The sequence below is a fragment of the Nipponia nippon genome, unplaced genomic scaffold (assembly GCF_047370975.1).
Source record: "Nipponia nippon isolate SJK-2023a ecotype South Korea unplaced genomic scaffold, ASM4737097v1 scaffold_3, whole genome shotgun sequence".
Classification (NCBI taxonomy): domain Eukaryota; kingdom Metazoa; phylum Chordata; class Aves; order Pelecaniformes; family Threskiornithidae; genus Nipponia; species Nipponia nippon.
This window is the reverse complement of record NW_028262347.1, coordinates 25622950-25643655: the sequence shown is the minus strand read 5'-3', so window position 1 is coordinate 25643655 and position 20706 is coordinate 25622950. Positions and strand designations below refer to the sequence as shown.

The following is a 20706-nucleotide window of genomic DNA, read 5'->3' as shown; positions in this document are numbered from 1 at the left end:
AACAAGAGTGAATCTGCATTCTTTTCAGTACCATAGTGAAAAGTAGCACTACAAAATAAAGAAGTTATAACAGAATTGACACAAACCTACAACAACGCCACATAAAAGAAAACAAGGACAAATGTAAAAGTTACAAATGACATGAATATCACTCATGCTACAGAGGAGACTTAAAATAGAAAGCAAGCAACAAAGGTAAAACAAATGTAACTAAAACTCTTACAGGGCAATCAAATTCAGTTGAATTTTCAAAAAAAAAATTTCATAGGACTAGATCCCAGGAAGAGTCACGTGAGATAAGGGAAGAGACCAACTGAATTTTTTAACAATCATAGTTTATCAGTGAAAGTAATTTGTCCAACTACTTAATTTGTATCATTAAGTATAACTTCAGTATTAGCTATCTGAGCTTCTTTATCAAACAAAGCTGTTGCCCCTAAGCGTATACCATGGAATGGACATGATGCCGTACAATATAATCATATATAAAGTATGGTCACATTAATCAGGTTTGCAGAGGACTTAGGAAGCTGGTAACACAAGGTGAGCGAGGGTCTCAGGAATCCTGTTTTCTCATTTTCTGTGCATATTGATGGATGACATGAATAGCAAATCACACAAACACACATCTTCATATGCAGAAAATGCTGCTGATATTTCCTTCCCACTTTTTGTATTCATCACGGCATAGAACATTAGCAGATTAATTAAAAAACTTACATAATCTCCTTGGTGTCAGTAAGAATATCAAACTGCATGCACTAAATATTTTTAACACTTGACATTTCTGGCAAGTCAAAACAACTTTTCAGACATCTTAAAGGCAGGTGACCTTGTCCAGTTCTTCAAGACTAACACACTGATGCATAGTACCCTGATAAAATATAGCTTTAATGCAATTTTTGAAGAAACATTGGATTAGAACCTCCAGAAAACATCTACTTAAAGGTGACTACAAAACCACATTATCTTCACGCAAAAAACAAAGCAGGCAAATTAGTTACTGAAGCAACTAAAAAAAAATTCAAATCTTATTAAAATAGACCACATAAGCAGACATGTTCAAATCATACGATTGCCAAAACCACAATCTAACTCAAGAAGGAGTTATTTTATGAACATGCACCCAGCACAAAACATACATCAGGATACAAAACTACATTCACAATGTCAAGATCATGGTTATTAATACTGTACTCAATTTGCAAATTTGATACTGTAGAACAGTTATATGACTATAACCACAACTATATTAACGTATTATGTTGAGATTAGAAAGGATTGGTCCAGCCCCTATTATTTAGGTTATAGTACAAAGACTGCTTGGATTCAGACTTAAACAGTGGTTTCTATGCTTATCCTGGACTGAAACTGCTGTTTCCTCTAGTGGTCAGTGTCCTCCCCTCCCTGAACACACAGCAAGTACTATTCATACAGCTGATACATCAACATCAGTATCACTGATGTTAATGAGTCTTAGGAAGAAATCAGTGATATTAATACAGAGTATGACTGGCACATCTGATTTCAGCATAAACAAGTCATTTTATTATAAATTCAGCCTGATCTTCAAAGACCTTATCACTAACCAAGTAAACAAAATAATTACATACATAATTGCATTCATTCCCGATGAAACTAAATAAGCCGCAAATGGTTCAAAAATCATATCCTAGAAGAGTTCCTCTAAATTAGTGAGAAAGTAATTCTAATAATTATATTGAATCTGATGTTGCATTTTTGCATTGGAGTAAGTTCACTTATTCCACTCCTAGAATAAGCTCAAGATAGCCTAAAAATGGCTTTTGAATGGACATCATTATCAGCAGAGAGAGAAGGAGTAAGACCATAGATTTACCAGCTAACTGTAGGGTTATCCTGAACCAGCACCATGATGAGGTCATGACGAAGAGAAACATGGTCTCAGGGAAGTATTAATTCCGTTGAGCAAGGCACTGAGGAAAGGCAGTTCTGGTCATCTGTGCTGAAGTGACGAATTTTGATCAGAAGCGGCATTGAGAGGATAAGTATTCTGAATTTCACTCAGAAATGGCATTGAATGGAGAGTATGTGCGTATTGTTTGTGTGTTTGTTTGTCTGTTTGTTTGAAAGGCATAATAAGCCTAATAAAAAGAAGGACAGAAGAGGGGATCAGAAGTGTTCCCACACAGGCGGTGTGGGAACACAGTGTGCCCACAGTGGGAACACATGGGAAGGAGAAGACCTACTTATGGTCAGGGATGATGTTGGCATAAAAATAAATCAGTCATGATAAATTATTTAAGCCAGAACTTGCAAGGATTTCAGTCCTTATGGGACTGATGTTCAGGAATACTTTTTTCAATAGGTTTAGTGTCTTTAGGAGGAAAAAGAGGACGAAAACTGTAAATTGCCCTTTGAGGTGAGTATGGCAAGTTTCTGAATGACTTTTCATGGCAGGAATGACTAAAAATGTGGGACAGATTAGGTTTGATGAATTCCAGTTTCAAGTTTCCATGAAATTCCCCATGCTAGTTACTGTTTACTAGTTTACTCCAAAACTATTTACTACTTGCTAAAAACACAGAAATTACTCTTGATGCTTCATACAACTTTCGATAATATTTTAAAAATAATTCTTTTCCTAGAAGATTTATGGACAAAGAAAGGTGGCAAAGATTTATGGACAAAGATAATTGCACTCACTCTGCATCCTTGGATGAATCTCTCTAATTGTATTGTCTTATTCACAGAATAAATCAACACATGCAATTTCATTTGGATGGTATATGCTTCCCCGCATTCTGCTTAGGCTTCATCTAAAGCATCCACTCCCATCTGTAGGTTACCACATCAGCTAGTCTTTTTTTCTCTGTAACTAATGACCTTTCTCTTTCCAAAATCTACCAAATATGTGTTACGGATAACCACCATTTACACGGGTGTATAAGCAAAGAGCCACAAAGTAATTTGAGAGAAAAAGAACTAAATATTAACTGTTTTTTACCAAACAAGCATTATATTTGAAATACGAGTAGCAATAAACTGTTACCTGGAAGTTTTAGAACCTTCAAAACATCTAAGCAAAATACTGTGCTTGTCTTTATAAGCATAAAAAAATGACAGGAATGGAAATCAGTGTTGTCAGTTTTCATTATATTCATGATGTCTTTCTCCCCACAATTACTAAGGGTTGTTAAGATGTGTTTACACTGCTCAAACTAACAAGTTGCAGCAGGAGTCGAGTCAGTAAATATGCTGCTTGACATCTTTTAGAAAATAAACAGAAAAAGCCATCAGTCATCTGTTTTCAGCTTCACATTCTGCCGAAATGAAAAAGCAAGCCAGGCTTTGCAAATAATGGATGTTTTCTCAAGTACACATTATCAATGAGTCACATAGGTACCAAGAAAATATTGTTAAATGAGCTAAGTTAACTGACTAAATCGCTACTGAAATGAAAAGGTGACTGCTTCATGGACCGATAGAGCCTAGGGCCAGAAAGGACTGTCAGATCATCCAGTCTGACCTCCTGTGTCACACAGGTCACAGAGCTTCTCCCCGTTCCTCCCTTTCTCGAGCCCATCGGTATGGCTAAAACCTCAGATCAGTATGGCTAAAACCTAACTTAAGCTTGCTTTCCAGAAGAGAGTTTATCCTTGAAGATAAATGTATGTTTCACCTCTTTTTTTTTCTCCCCAGCATGTAAGCTGTTAAATGTGTATATTTAATTTGTCATTGGCATTTGCTGAGCACAGGAATCTGCTGATTACAGAGGCGATTCTCCTCCTCAGGTATGACTACAGTGCAGCTGGGAGGTACCTGTCTCTGGCCTGCCAGTCCTCCCACCATGGCACAGCATATATTCCTTACTGTTTTTCCCTGTCCAGTATTTCATCCTTCCTTCTTTTCTTCAAACAAGCATATCCAGACCAAGACACTCACGAGAGCCAACCTGGATCTCCCATGGACCAACGGCAGGGATATTAGAAAAAAGACAAACAGTCGTGCGACACTTGAGAAGGGCTGCTCCCTTGGATCATCACGTCCCTCCACGGCCAGGGACTCTGAGACAGAGACCCCAGGTTCACAGCCCTGGTGGGCGTACCTCCTCATCCAGCCAGCTAGATGGGGCTTGGAGACTTCTGCGGTGATATTACAGCTTAGGAGTTGGTCAAGCTCATTTTATGCCAAACTGCAACAGAACATCCAGTTTGCATTTTGATCCTTCATGTACAACAACGGGTATTTGTTTTAATTTTCATCATCACTGTTGCACTGGTCGCTGGCAGTGCTCAGCTGTTGCGCTACATAACATTAATTCTACCAGCATTCAAGCCTGGAAAAAGTGCAAGATGTCTACTAATGGAGGTGTCTATCAACTAATTCGTTTCTATGCGCGTGCCAGAATTAGACCCATAGGAGAGCAGATAATGCGATGACTTGCTGGCTATCAAACTCCTTCCAGGATGTGCTGCACACACAGCAGCGTGTGGCCAGAGTGAGTTTTGGAGTTTCCGAAGGAATATTGCCTGTTTGGATATTGTGCAGAGGGACCTAAATCTTATATGCTTCTTTCCAAATCCAATCGTAGTGCATGGAGCCTAAATGAGCTACCCTTTATTCTACACCAGCTCTCTTGCCAAGGAATCTGACTGATTCACTCCAAATAGGAGCCTGGGAGTGAACTCATATTGATGCAGAGGGGATGACAGGGAAGCCCTGCAGCAAACCAGGCCATAATATAATTTGATAATATAGATCCGTCATAATTTAAGCTGTATGGAGCCAACTCTGCTCCAGTATGGCCCATTAATTCAGACTTTTTGACATGTGAAACCAGCAAGATGGCTTCTAGACTTGTACCAAAAGCAGTACGAACATCAATAAACTGGAGCTAATATGTTACTAGACCTGAACTGACTCTCCAGACTTAATCTGCAACTGGGATAATCCGCCCACCGATAATTTCATTTTGACTGTGGTGGATTTTCTTGCAAATTCTCACAGAATTAATTCTGCATGAAAAAGTCAGGAGTGGACATCTGGGAAGACATCCTATATTCTTCTGATTAAAAAAAAATTCTAGCCTTATATAAATAATGGAATTTAGCTTTAATTACGAAGTTGAAACCAGTCTTTCCAGAATTGCTTTCTAAGAATTCAATAGGATTTTAGATTCTAGGGACAAAAAAAACCCTAAAAATTAATTACCATTATGACCTATGTACAGAGAAATTATGAGATTTGTAGAAAGTTAGAGTTTACATCTCCTAGTTCATAACCTATCATTTTATAAAGTGGATCACACTACAATGTTTTCAGTTTTTAAAAATTTATCGTAGTATGCAATGGAATTACCTTCACGGGACAATCACAGATTTTTTTTAAAAAAGAAATCTTTTGGCTCGTGTGAAGCTGGAAAAAAAAAGAAACAACAAATTTGAAGAGGTAAAAGCAAAATAAAAAAGGCAGAGATGAAAAGAAATCTCAATTTTTAATTACTGATCAATGGCATCTAATTTATGATTCTTTGTATTCTAGTTTTGGCAACACAGATACTAGCAGTTGGTATTTTCTTCTTTTCCCTCACTTCTAATTTCTCTTCAAAAGGGAAAAGAACTAATGTTCTCAGCACTTTCTGTTCCTGTGGAATAAAACTCAGAGGTAACAAACATGGCAAACTGAAGAGCTCCATAATGAAGGGACCCGAATAACTGACATCCTAGACTGACAGAAAGCTGGCACTTGAAAGTGCAGACTTAGCAACAAGTTTTTTAAAAAAATCTAATAATTTTAAGAGTTTAGATTTTGGGGAGTTACTGAAAGATGACAATAGCAAATCTAATGCTGGCAGGTCAGGAGGAAGGGAAAGCGATGTTGACAATTATTAACTTTAAAACAAATTTTGAAGAAATGACTAATTGAGGACATAAAATGAACAGAAAACAGACTAAAATGTAACACAGATTTGCAAAGGTAGGTTGCATTAGACTTGTGCAGTAGCTTTTCTTGATAGTATGTTTTCTTAGAAGAGAAATTCAGTAGATCTCATCTATTCTGACTTTACTAAAGCATTTGATACTGTGCCTCATGTGAAAACTACCAGTTAAGCTGAATAAAATGAGAATTAAAAAAGAAACTAGGTGTTGGATAAAGAAGCTGCCTCAAGAGAAAGGCAATGGGTAGTGTTGAGAAAGAGCAAAGAAAAGTTTCTTGAAGAATGCTTGAAGATCCAGCTTAGGGCTGAGCTTCCTTAATATTTTCACCAATGACTTCAGAATAAATATTAGGAGTGCACTGATGACAATGTTGTAAAACACTGGCAAGAGACAGCAGGGTCAAAATGCAGTAACAAGTATTGGATAATTCCAAAGAATGAGAGAGAGAAACAAAATTTAATACTTTAAGACGGAGGGCAATACATTTTGACGCATGAACAGCAATAAACGTTTGTTATAAACTGGGAACTCATCAGCTTGAAATGATCGAAACTCTGAAGACTGAGTTGAATTAACTTTTCACAGAACGGCTGTGTGCCACAAGCATGATATAGACATGAAAAGACAAGTGTTCCTTGAGTATATTAGCTTAAGCATGTCCAGTATAATAGTACTACTAGTACTGTCTAAGGCATCTCATGGGGATGACTGCACAGTTCTGGTCACCAATGTTCAAGAAGGCGGAATTCAAAGTTTAATAGAGAAAGGCTCCTAAGATGATACGAAAGAAGAACAGGAGGCTAAAACTCCGAGCCAAGGTGATGAAAGCCTAGGTTGCGTAAGTATAAAACAGTTGTCTAAAAATGCATCATAGGGTGAGGAGGAATTGGAGACGATGAAATGCTAATGAAGGAGGGAACTATCCCTCCTACATTAGGGATACAGGACAAGGTTAGCATGCTAAAAACTAGGAACTAATTTGAATGTAAGGTGATTCTTACACCTATAGAGCAAACAGGACTTAAAATATCCTTCACATTGGTGAAGCGGGGGGTGGAAAAGGGGAAGAGCAGTGACGAAGACTGACTCAGCCCAGCCATTAAGAGAGGATGTGGGTACCTTTACAAAGAAGGTATCAGGACGTGGACCTAACAATCCAGGGGTTCTTTTCCAGACCTCTGCTCCAAAATTGAAATCAGGGATATTTGCCCATATCCTCTTCTTTCCATTTAGTTGCACAACAGAGACCAAGAAGGTGCTATGCTGCTGTGCAACTCATTCGTTTTTGTTTGTTCAGTGAAATGAACATGCATGGAGAGCTTTAATCAAGTCCTCTCCAGGTACAATGACTCTCTCCACTTGCCTTCTCAATTTCGATAATGTTTGTAGTGTTCTTCTTTTTAAGTCAGATAGATCCTTCTGAGCCTCGAGGGCATTTACATACTATCCTTCCTTTAGAAACTTGTATGTAATGAGCATGTTAACGATCGATGTCCTTTAAAAAACAGCAAACTGTTGAGTTGCTCCTGACCTTCTATTGTATGGAGTTAACAGTTATTCAGCCTTTGGCAGTCTGTCTGATAGAAAGAAATACTGGGATGACAACTGTGATTTGTCTTTGCGCAATTGCACACTACACAGTAACTATTTGCTCTGATTTTAATCGAATTTTTTCTCATTCCTTTTATTAAAACTGATTGGCAGAAGGAGCCCAGTATATTCAGTTACTGTAGACTTTTAAAAACAATGAGTTAAAAGACAACTACCTAATAATTCAAATCTTTACAATCTGTCTATTGCCTCAGAAATGAATATCTACGGACAATGACAGATACTGACCTGTTCATTTCACAGCCATTTACCACTTTAATCCCTAACCCAGTCCCCTTTTTTCTCTACAGCAAGGTAATGCCCTTGTGCTGAAAAATGTATTTACGTGTAAGTTTCTATCACTTCTCTTAGGCCATGACAGCAGCACTAGCAGAGTCCGTTACTCCTCAGCCATTCAGATTTCAAATAAATTTAAATGGGGAAAACCATTCATTTCTGAGAAGGAATAAATGAAGTATTTTATTCCTCTGTGTGTGTGTTAACGGATGAGTATAAAATATAAGTAAAAAATATGAATTCTGTATAAGGAAGGCCATCTTTTTTGAAGGAGAGAAAACAGATGAGGGAGGCATGCAAACTTCTGTAAGCTGTTCATTGGAAGCTATACAAAATGCATCTGAAGAATGCTATTTGTCTCCAGCCTCAGCATCTAGCAGGTCCAGTTATGTTCAACATTATCTAGAGGAAGAGTTAACTCAAGTTAAATACTGAATAAGACGGGAAAATATGCCATACACAAAATGATCTAAAAAGTACTTTCAGGTAACAAAGTCTCAAAGGCAGGATGTGCTGAAATGAAAATGGTCTATACATCAAAAGAGATTTTCACATATTGATGTTGTGATCATCTCCTTGACAAATTATAAACCCTTGCTGCAAACTACAAGGGCATTATATGAGAATTCTTAGACATAGTTCAAAATTATAATAGTAGGTTTGCTGCTGTTCTCCCCATAATGCCAATTATACTGACTGAACAGATTAGCTCCTCCAGGAGAATTTCAGCTGTACATGTTGTCAGGAATGACATGCTGAACCCTGTATAATTGTCATTGCAAATGTAATTTTTATTGAAAAAAGCTGTTCTATATTCATAATAGTACAACGACATGGGAGTGCTAAATAAAATGTCATCCTGACTGCAAACAAATGCTGTTGATGCAAGTGCTGCTTCTACCACTGTGTCTGCCATTAAGAAAGTAACCACCGTCTTCTGGGAAAGCATTCAGAGTCTTGTTCAATTGAGACTGTGAAAATGAAAGCACTTGGGGAATAGACCTGGGAACCTGGCAACCACACTGCTGAAAAAGGATTCTCGCTACAAAACGAATTTGCATGTTCACCTCTGTATTACCTAACAAGGACACTCCTGCAATTCAAGATTCCCTATACAGTATCTAGTGCACAAGTTAAAGGGTAAATAATAATAGTTATCAAGAGGTAGTTTTCCTTATTTTCCATGAAAATGCAATATATAGTATTAGGGCTAAGCACACTGTACATTAATTTAATGATGACATCTGTAGGAGTTTAGCTAGCGACACCAACAGGAGCAGGATTTGGCCCTGCTAGCCAGGCTAAAATTTAATTTCATTGGGATTCCTTCCAGCTGCTTCATCTTTTGCATCAGAGAAATGGGTTCAATGCCATACAAAATTCTGGTGGAACACAGTCTATTTACTCCTTTCAATAAAACTAATTTTTCTGAGTTGTCCGATCAATTTTCAGCTGCATTTTTAGTCAGAAGTGGAATTTAATTAAGCAATTAAATGATAAACACAGCCTATAAACCTCTAGCTTCACCTAACTCACACAGTGAATTTCCATTTACTCACTGTATGTGATAGGCTTTCCTCTCATGCATTCTCTAATACAGTTATTTGCCAGGTCACTTCAGGGACAGCTTTACTATCCCATCTTAAGAGCATGGCAATAGTTTCTTTCAAAGCAGGCATAAACCTGATGTAAAATGACTGCAACCAGGTACAGTCTTTTTTTTTTTTTTCTGTGCTTGTAACTGTATGTCATCTGTGCTTAATGGTCTATATTTCTGACATAATGAGCCTGAGAAAAAATAAGAATAGCAAGCATGTGGCACAAAGATTTGTACATGAGGTGATGCACATTATATAAAAGTGTACAGCTGAGGTTTTAGAGCGCAAAGGTCAAAGGACACAAACTCTAAAATTAGTTTTCTCATTTCACAAATTAATTTTGACATTTTTCTAGATTTCTAATTTGAAGAGCTATTTTCTTCAATACCTACAGGTGTAAAAATACTAAATGGAATATTTGCACTATCTAGCTTTAGGTATTTACCTAGTAGGGAAATTTTCTTAGGGTGCATTTGTATTTGATAGTGTGAGATAGGTCCTTTCACAGAGAAATTGCTGAAGGAGCCTCCAAGCGCTCTGAATCACCTGCTTAACGAACCTCTCCCTGTTGATCAGAGGGGGTCAGGACATCACCTGATCAACCTGAGCTCGTATCAACTCATTCTAACAGGCTGTGGCATGAATGCCCATACGACCACCACATCGTCTGCTCTCTTTATTAACAATTCCACATAGAGCTCTTCTATTACCAGGGCATTTAAAGCTTTCACATGAAAACCAGTCGAAGTTTTGGGAACCAATGGAATTTTTTGAATCTTCAGGTATGAATGCTGACTTTAAAAAAAGTAGTTTTTATAATTTGCTAGTATTTTTTGCTTGTTTACTGGCTAAAGAAGCTGTTCCTCCAAAAATGGACCATCTTTCTCCCTTGAAGCCCCTCATTGGCAAGGAGCTCCATTTTGAACTACTATCATGCATCCTTTACAGTCATCATCCCAGTCTGTCTTTCCAGATGGAAAACGATTGCATCTTGAGAAAGCTACCAATTGAATGCCCCTTCCCGTAACTGTGGTTGATATTTACGGAAACCCCACAAAGCATCATGATCAGGCTTCCACTGGGTCTGTGTGTACGTCTTTAAAAAAGATAAGACAAAGTAGCGCATGCATCTGTTTCAAAGTATATCTATGCACAATCCCTCATACTTCTATGCAGCCAATACTACTCAGCCACAAATACTACTTCAGCTATGCTCTTTTTATGATCACTGTTAAATATTTGGATATAAGCACTCAAAAAAACTCTCTGCACTATTGGAGAATATACAACGTATCAGCTTCATGACATTAGGAACACAAAGAACTACCATCAGACAACAAAGCCATATCAGAGAAATGTCAAAACAGCTTTATGGAATTAGTTCTCCTGTCAAGATCTTCATCAATAAATCCAGCAGTCCCATTAAAAAATGGATACCATTTTTGCTGATGACTACGAAATTACATTTCTCTAAATACATAAACTGATTTTGAATTTAACAGCCAAGCTTTACTGCATCACTTAGTTACACCTATTTCACAGAAACTACAATTGCATAATATTGCAAATTATAAAATTATCCAAATTGCTAATAAATATGCACATCATAGTTAAGTATCAGTGTAAATGAAGAATGCATGGACCACACTACATCAATATTAATGTTAATGTTCACACCTGTTCTGGTCAATATCTTGGTATTGTTGGAATCAACAAAAATAATAAAACAACAGACACAGCACACTACATCTGTACTACAGGCAGACATGCACACAAATAGTAAATCACCTGAGTCCTTTTCTGCTGTTGCTAAACATAAAACAAACAAAAAAAGAGAGAAGAAAACCATCATTACAGAAATGTAATTATTTTAATTTCATTAGAGTAGACTAAATACTAAATAAGGTGTTGAAATGTTAAAATCTTGAGTATAGCAGTGAGAGTCTTGACAGTCAGCTCATCCAAGTGATGGCTTTTGTCAGCTGAGAGACAAATGGTGTATGTGTTTAGGTAGTGTATTTTTATTTACTAGTTGTATATAGTCTCTATTTCAGGCTCACTGGCTGACTTTGCATCCATACTGTGCCTGGGAATTTAGAAACATAAATAACAGTAAAAGAATACAAGAGTGTAAACATATAAGAATATTATTTTTGTTAGAGCCCTCTTTGAATCTTTACTTTTTAGGTAGTTACTATCAGTCTATAGCTGATATTATCATGCAATAGTTGCATTTTGACTGACTGATATCATGTTGAAGAAATATTCAAAGAATAGGACAAAAATCCCCCAAATGTATGACAGCTACATTTGAGGACATCAGTAACGTTATAAAGATGATGACTATATGCTTTCTGTACACAATATGAGGAGTAAGCCATTAATACAAACACTAACATGAATTACTTTCAAGAGAAGAATGTAATTTCAGTGCACAGGTACAATAATCTTCCCATAAACCTAAAAAAGCAGAATGGAACCTCTTGCTGAAAACTATCACATTTATGTTGGTAAAAATGTAGGATATTTGTAATGACCAGAGTATAGAAAGAGACCAAAACAGGTCTCATTGCTACTGAAAACCAGCGTGTTTAATTTTCTGATGTTATGATGCTGGAGCCCTTCACTTTCAAATAGTACTCTATTCTCAGAAAAGTACTCAACCTATTTCTCGTTGAGGTACTAGACTTCTATATGCAATTATCTATTGTGCTTTGGGTTAACAATTACATGAGTGTAAAACTACTTACAGAAATCTAGTTGTGCTTCAATGAAAAGACAGTAAATCCAAAAAGAAATTTGCAAGTCAAAATACGCCATGGGATGGACGGCAGGTTTATGTGCTGTTCCAGCTTACCGCAGTGGTAACAGTGTGCATATTTTAAAGTGCAAAATTCGCTACTTGCAGCGGAACTGCCACAATTCTCTAGGATATAGTTAAAAATCCTGGGCAAAGGTGTATTTACATCACTGTAAAAAAACTTCCAATCCAATTCAGTGTCAGTGAGTTTAGATATCTTTTGCATGCTTTTGTCATCTTTTAAAAATGTTTCTATGTTTATACCCATTATTTCAACAGGTTTGCTAAAAGACTGAAATACTGAACATTAAAAAATCCCCTTTATGAATATAGAAAGAGAAAAACTCAGGAAAACAGTTATTTTTGCTTTTTTATTTTCCAGAATAGATTTAATATTCATCCTTCTTTCTTTAACACACCATGATATCATAATTAATTATGATAAACTGGTTACTAAGATGGTTTCATGTTGTTACTCTCATGATATAATACTGGTTGCTATAGTGATGAGATGGGTTTTTTGTTAATCACTTGTGAGATTGGTTAACTCATGTTTTTCAGGGAATTTGAGCAGAAATGGAAAAAGGAAAAAAAGTTGGCTTTATAATATTGCTAAACATATGAGGCTTCTTCATTTTGTTGCTATGATAACTATTTCTTCTAGTGTATTGCTAGAACTACATGCTATGGAAAAACATACTACGCATAAAAATGGGATTTTTTTTAAAAGCAGAATTCATCCTTCGTATATTTTCCTGTTAATTGACTCTACCTCCAAAAGAACAGTTATATAGATGTACACACGCAGTTTTCTACTCCTGAATGTGTCTCTACAGGTATACCTCAAGCTTTCTGCACTTTATGGAGAATAACAGATGTGTCTTGACGAGGCATCTGACTATTACGGCTTCCTTTTTGTTCTACATAAGGTTTACAAATATTAAAATGATGCTGTGTATCCTAGCCCATTTTTTTGAGCAAAATCTTAGTTAATTTCATGGTATACATTCTAGAACATACATAGATTCCAGAAAAAATGCTGTTTACCATCAGTTCTAGTATTTTGTCCAGTTAGTTCATTCAGGAAATCAGGATGTAATTAAGATTTTAATCATGAGATTATTATTATACATCTGACAACACAACAGCAAAAACAAATAACACTTATCTGTCTGTTTGCCTTATACATATATCAGAAAGGCATCTATACCCAGAGTTTTCAAGTTTCAAGGTACTGTTACTGCTAGTAAGGAAAGGATTTCCTGTCAGTAATTTAATTACTAGAAATAGTTAGAGAAATAAAAAGCCATAAACAACCTTTTAGATTTATGGAGAACTCAAAAGTAAGAACAAAGGGCAACTTAAATTAAGAAGTCCTAGTCTTCCATTCAAACATGGTCCCAGGAGGCATATTAAAGCAATGAATAGGAAAAAGCTCCATAGTTCACCAGCTGAGATTTTAATGAGACATTTCCCCTTGCTGTGGTAGGGGTTTGTTCAGGAAAGGGAAAAGGCTGCTCACAGAATATTCAGTTAATAGGCATTGCTGGCTTTTACAGCCACTTTGGCAGTTGATTGCTGTACTAACCTTCTATTTTGGCATATTCTGTAAGTCGAGTGTAATTGATCAAGGCAGCCTTCTCCAGACATTTTCTAACCACTTTCTTCACCTCTTCTGCTGGTATGGGAGTGGCAATATCTTTCATTAAAACCTGTGTCAGAGACAATTATACCGCTTGGTTACACTCATTACCCAAAACCCAAGGGAAAAAGATGAAAGTATTCTAAAGTTACTACAGATCTGATAATGATTAAAGGCAGAAATCAAAAAGGAACTATTTCAGCTGGTGGAACTAGACATGTGTCTTTGAAGGTTTCTGTTCAGCCCTGGTTTGACTGCCTATATGGTATTTATATACAATACCCCTACTGCTTGGCATCTTGCAGCATGCCAGTCAGTCTTTGTTTGGGTGAAGCCAAGACCAGTAGAACAAGAGCATTCTGTGGATGGGCTGGATCATGGTGCCCACTGAAGATGTGGATGTAGAAATTTGCTCGGTTCTCGCCTGTGGAAAAGCTTCCACCATTGCATAGCCATTGATTCTTCAACAGTGTAAAGGAGAAACTGTGAACAACATCATCAGAGCTAGCTAATACCAACTTGCTTTTCTTCCTTCATAAAGCTAGTCAAATTCAGCATGTCCTTGTTTTGAAAAACAGTCATCTATAGTAGACAGGGAAAACAGTGAACTTCTGGCAGAATATTTTATTTTGGACAAGTAGAAGAACAGACATATAAAGTTTTTCAAAACCTGCCAGTTTTTAAAGGCTGTTAGTTTTCAAAATATAGGACTTTGATAAAATGGATGACCTGTTGCAAGTGAGGTAAACTGAGAATATATACCTCTCTATGTGAATGCAACATTATATACTCTGGATTACTATAAAAAAATGGAATAAATACTGTTAATAATTCAATCGCATTTTTACTTTAATTCTATACTCCATTAACTATCAACAGGTAGATGTAAACAAAACTGTATGTTTTTATCACATTTTAATGTAAGCAATAAAATTTCAGGTAACTCACAACCTTTTAAAAATGTTTCTCCAATGGATCCCCAAACCACCTTATAAAACATATCTAAAAATTACCGTTAAAGGGAGGGAGCAAGAGATATGGTCTGGGGAAGGATATGGTAGAAAAGAAACAGGTTCAGCAACAGAGAAACTGTCAGGAAGACACTGTTGCAAATCAGACTTCTTCCATTACTTGCACCCACATATGACATATCTACCTTTGTTAACTTGCTTCTTTCTAATGAATAACTGCTGGGTTATCAACAAGTGAAAATACAGTATTCAAAACTTTTATTCTGGATCTGATTTTTTTCCCCAGATTTTCAAAGACAGGTAAAATAAAATGTTTCTAACCCATTCTGCATCCACAAGTATAGGCATGCACATTTATTCCCAGTCAAGCCTGACAACGGTGTTGCTTGAACACCAGACGGAGTACCATTACCATTTGTAACAGCAGGAACAGTGAGAGGAAATGGCTGTTTAATATAGCACAAAAGAATCTACACAACACTACAGTCACTGAGATTGCAAGTGAAAGAAAACATATATACCCAGACTCTCTACATATTTTGAACATGGCAGAGGTTTTCTAAGACAGAATCTCTATCCATGAAGTGTTCTGCAGTGCAGACCAACTGACAGTCTCCGGGACCAGACCTCTCAGATTTTGGCAAAGCTACACAGCCTGGGATCTAAGCTTTTTTTTAAATTCATACCTTTATTGGACTCCTGCTGATACAATTCGTCTGGAATCTCTGCTGGAATTTAAAGTTTTCTTTCCTCAGAGATGACTGAGATGCTTTTACCATTACGAGGTCTTCTCCCTTCCAGTCAATACAAGAGGATTTGCCAGGCAGGAGTTTACATTTATAGCTGCCCATGTCAGTTTTGCTGCATGTAGTCTTTTCTTCTTAAATTGACTCAGATTATGCATTTATGGAAGATTATTTGGATTATATAAAAGCTTTTTAACATTACATATCAGTATAGACAACATCGGCAGCATAGAAGCCATAGAAAGCAGGAAAGGGGGTGTAGAGTAGACCTGTACCTGTACTTGTACTACTTTAGAGGTAATGCTGGGTAATCATTAAATTATACAGTGGCTTGAAGTGAAAGTCCAATAAATAAGTCCTACAGAAAACAGCTGTTTGCCTGTGTGGAAGACGCTGAGCAAAAAACCTTGCAGTGAACAATTAAAATTGGTAGTAAAATACCTGAGAAGACATGAGTCTGCTTTCAGTAGCCTGAATGCAAAAGAAAAATGCAGGCTTAGTACTCAAGCAGAATTTAAAATATGTTCTCAAACTTACCCTTTCAAGTAATGAAAGTGTGGCTTTTAAAGCTCCTTCAGGACGTCCAAAAGGGAAACAGTATCTTAAAAAGTAAAAAAAAAAAACAAAGAAGAAAAAAGAGGAAGAGAAAATGATCAGAATTATAATACCTAAGTTAAGAATTTGCTTTGAGATGCAAATGTACACAACTTGCATTAAATTATGTTAGCAGAAGACTCCCATACACGAAGTACCAATGAAAGCAGAAGGCCTCCTCAGTAGTCTACTGTGGAGCATATACATAGTACAGCAGTATCAGCCCACCAGCAGCTCAGGCCTAAATACAGGAAAAATACAAAAGGCAAAAAGCATCGCTTCCACTTTCTCAACTATGAAGGATATTTAATGGTCCCTGATGATCTTAATTGTCATCTTCCTGGAAAGAGGTACTGTTTCTCAGGTAGCCATGATAGCTACTGGAGCTGTGCAGTAGCACTCTGTATATTATATCTTGTTTTAACATTGGATTAAGATAAGGATAAAATGTCAGATATTTACGTTTCTAGAGATATATGGGAATAAAAATGCCTGCAGACAATCCATTATTTTTCCTATTATGTTATAAATAGCTTGGAAAAGCTTTTTATGTTATCTTAAATTTTATCGGCTACAACTTAACCCATACTCACTTCTGTCTCAATACTTCTAAAATTATGTAAATTAAAGTGATCCCATTCATAGATTTGTTTTTCATTTTTGTCTACTGAATGATCGAATATATCAGCTCAGTGAGACTACAGTGCTCAGGCAACTGCAACGTCTCTTAATCCTGTCTAGAAAATCTTGCTGGGATATCCCCAATTGGAAAGAGGATTTTTTACTTTGCTGAGATTATGTTTTTCTTATTATTACTCACTGAGAATGGTAGCCTCACATTCTAATGTTTTCCAATAGTAAAATCTTTTCTAATGATAAAAGGATTCAGACCAGTGAATTTTAGATATACATTTTGGTCAGCCAAAATAAAGCCCTGTAAATGAGGTCAAAAAAGGATTTCCTGCAGCGGGAATTCCACTATTTGCTTTACCTCATGTTCTTTCTTTTTTATTGTAGTGCTAACAATTTTTGGGGACACGTTAACAAATCAGCAAAGTAGATTTAATGACCTTTAGGTGTTAAGTCATCTTAAAACAGAACACATTTTGAGGTGTTTTGTCTCCTCCTCCCTTTTCAGTATATTTCCACAACCCTTCACTGTTTATTCCCACTCTTTATTCCTATCAATCTCTAATGGTAGTTTTTGAATAAATGTCACTCATTTCTTGGTTATACTTAATATTTCAAATCAAAGACTTCCTTCCAGGTATGTTCTGCAATGTAAATAACATAACAAGCTTCCAAAACCTAACCAGTTTTAAGTTCATGATGCAGACAGAAGTCCCACAGTAGAACAGGCGTTACTCAGTTTATTGCAGAGACAATACGTATGAGTACAACACGGGCAGCAAGCTTATGTGTGCAACTGGTGCAAGGAGCTTCTGACAGAGAAGAGTTGTTTTCTTGAGATAAGCAGCTTAAAGAAAAGGAAATGTTCACAGTAGAGGCCTAAAGGGACACTCAGCAGTCCCTCCTCTGTGCTGCTGAGGAAGCAGGGAATCAGCATCTTGCTGGCAAGGAGAAATTCAGTCTCTTGGATAAAACCCCCATGGCAGCCGATTTCACACTGGCTGTGGCAAGGATGCTCCCACAGCTGAGGGGGTCTTTAAGGACAGGGAGACATAGGTGGTGACAGTGGTCAATTCGGTTACTAGACACATGTTCAACCGGGTCTGTGACATCCAAGAGGACCAAGCAGTAAGTTAGTTGCTGGGTACAAAGGTGGTGGACCTCAGGAGATGTTTATATAAATTACCTAGGGGAGAATAGTCTCCCCTAGACCAGTGCTCATGGTCTCCATTAGTACCAGCAACATACGCAAGTGTAGGAGGAACACTCCAGAGATAAAATTCACACAGCCAGGCAGGAGGTTAAAGTCCAAGACCCTCACGGCAGCTTTCTCTGAAATACAGGCTCTTCCACATTTGATGCCTGAGAGGCAGGCAGAGATCTGGAGTCTCAGTGGGCAGGTACGATGACAGAGAGGAAAGGTTTAAGTACCTTAAGAACTGGGAAATACTTTAGTTGAGAGCCACCAGCATGGGATGGGCAGACTGAATCTTAATCGTAATGGAGCCAGCCTGATAGGAATGAAAATTAAAATTAAAACGGCCATAAGGGAGTAGTAAAACTGGAAGCTGCAGGTTAGCTGACACGCATGGGAGAGTATCTTTTTCAGATGGGTGTGACCTAGTGACCTAGGTGGACACAGCAAAAGTTCAGTGCATCTCTGAAAAGGTAGGAAGAGAAATACACTCTTGAGTGAAAGTGTCCACAATGACAGCTGACCAGTGCATGCAAGGCTAAGCAGCGGAGCGAGGGCGAAGCTTAGAAAAGTTCTGACATATTACAGAAAAAAAAAAAGTGCTGGTGATCCTTGAAAGTCTGTGCCACTGACTCCCTAATTAGGATGATGACACTGATTAGGAAATGTTAAGTGAGATTAGAGGAGCTGTAAATTGATAACAAATAGTAATAGTAAGAGATTTCAACTATACGCATGTACACTTGATCAATGTCTCATTAGGATGAGATATAATGGTAATATTTTGGGACACAGTTTTGAATTGCTTCCTTGGACAGCTAACTTAGGACCCACAAGAAAAGATGCTGTTCTAGATTTGGTGTCAAATGTGAACAGGACATAGTTTGAGAGGTGCAGAGCAGGAAAGGTGCTCTGTAGTAGTGATCATAAACCAATAAAATTTAATAATGTAGCAAAAGAGAACAGGCCAAAAAAATTCAGTACCTGTATATTCAGTACATGTACATTCAGTACATGTACATTCAGTACATGTACATTCAAGTTCAAGAATAGGAACTATGAAGAACTGAAGAACCGAACCGAAGCCAAAACCTTAAAGGAGCAATCAAAAAAGCAAGAAACCTACGATCAGCCTGAGGGAAAATTCAAAAAGTAGGAGCCCAAGTCAAATGCATGCCACAATTAAAAAAAAAGATGGTCAAAAAACCAAACTGAAACCCCTCTATGTGACTCCATGAGGAAGATAAAGAGGTTATGGTAGAGAATCTGGCATTTAAAAACTGTAAAACCTGTCCAAACAAGGAGGACATGAAAGCCTCTAAAATACTGTAGGGCACACGTAACCAGCACGGATGCTCAAACTGACACTGGAAAGAACAGCGGAAGCAGGAAGCCAGCCTGGGAGATGGTGGGACTGCCCGGTGCCAAGGAATACAGGGTGCTCAGGGACAGTAAGGCCAAAGCAGAGAAACTCCATGCATGCTTTGCATCAATCTTTACTGCTGAATGTATTTTTCAAAATATTCAACATTTCACAGTTATCACAACAATTTTGATGGATTGAAATATGGAGTGGTTTTAATACCATGTTTTCTTAAGAAAGCAATCTCACAGTCAAGGTTATTCTGTGTTAATTAATCATACAGGTAATCTTTTTACATGATTTGAGTCTATGTTTCCTTTTAAAATCTAATGCCAATTCTTTATCAGGATGTCCTATATTGTGACTCTTTTATGCTTTATATATTCAGATTCCAGGGCACTATTGATTCTTCCTTCTACTAGCATTATGCCAGTACCCTCATTTATATCCACACATTCCACCTATTTTTTTTTATTTCTAACATTTCCTCAGAGAAAGATATAATAATTGCTCTTCACCTGGCAGAGCACTCTTTGTCTATCTCAATTAAACAGGATTTTAAGGCAAACCTTAGAGTCCTCTGAAGGATGGAGGCATTAATCTTTGAGTGACACATTTAATTGCTCTCAAGGAGGAGTTTCTAACATTGTTGAATTCCCTCAAAAGCCAACAAGACTGAGGCAAAAAGATCCTATGGTCACTGATACAGCCCAAGCTCATCAACATACTCTAATGTATAGGTAAGCAGACATGACGGGTTTTACCTTTTTGCTCCAACTCAAAATAAATATTTAGACATTATTATACATTTTTTAATTGGTCTCATGCATGTGAAGGCCTGAAGGTGAATAGAATTACTCCGAAGATGCCTAGCCTCTCTTCTTGCTCCCCCATCTCCCTGCTCTCTCTGTACATATTCAGAAGGCTTCTGCTGCTTCAATATTTTTTGGACCACAGCTACTCTCACTGACCTCACCATTGTATATGAGTAAAAGTACTTATAGTCATTGGAAATTACAGCAATTGCGTTTCTGCCATAAACTTGACAGGATATAGTCATAAGTATGCTGATCACAGGCCAGAGGTCTTCTCCCAGCTCTGATACTCCTTCATTTTTTTTTGTAGCAAGCATGAGAAGATTGTCACAGAAACAAGTTTTCCTTCCCTCTGCAGATGATGCTCTTTGTCAGTACTCTCCTCCTGCCTTTCCAAGACCTGGGTAGGAAGCACACTCTGTCCTATGCTGCTCTGTATCGTTTCTATGGCAAGAGCTATTTAATCCCATGGAAGACAGGAAACAGGAGATGTGTCAAGGAAGAATCTTTAAAGGAAATAAAGGAAGGGACCATCATTTTTTCC

General features: G+C 37.3%; 1 protein-coding gene across 13 annotated transcripts in view; it reads right to left on the bottom strand.

Moving 5' to 3' along the window:
- Positions 1 to 20706, bottom strand: part of CADPS2 (calcium dependent secretion activator 2) — a 324205-nt gene that overhangs the window by 70096 nt on the left and 233403 nt on the right. For 9 of the 13 annotated variants that reach the window (XR_015706229.1, XM_087764100.1, XM_087764101.1 and 6 more), the window contains exons 15-17: positions 16103 to 16166; positions 13795 to 13918; positions 11195 to 11215 (exon numbers count right to left, since the gene is read on the bottom strand). Coding sequence is in view for 12 of the 13 variants with exons in the window: in XM_087764100.1 (XP_087620226.1) it covers positions 11195 to 11215; positions 13795 to 13918; positions 16103 to 16166 (209 nt within the window). In the remaining variant the exon portion in view is untranslated. The remainder of the gene's footprint in view (positions 1 to 11194; positions 11216 to 13794; positions 13919 to 16102; positions 16167 to 20706) is intronic. The other 4 variants (XM_087764103.1, XM_087764112.1, XM_087764107.1 and 1 more) reach the window with 1 other exon arrangement.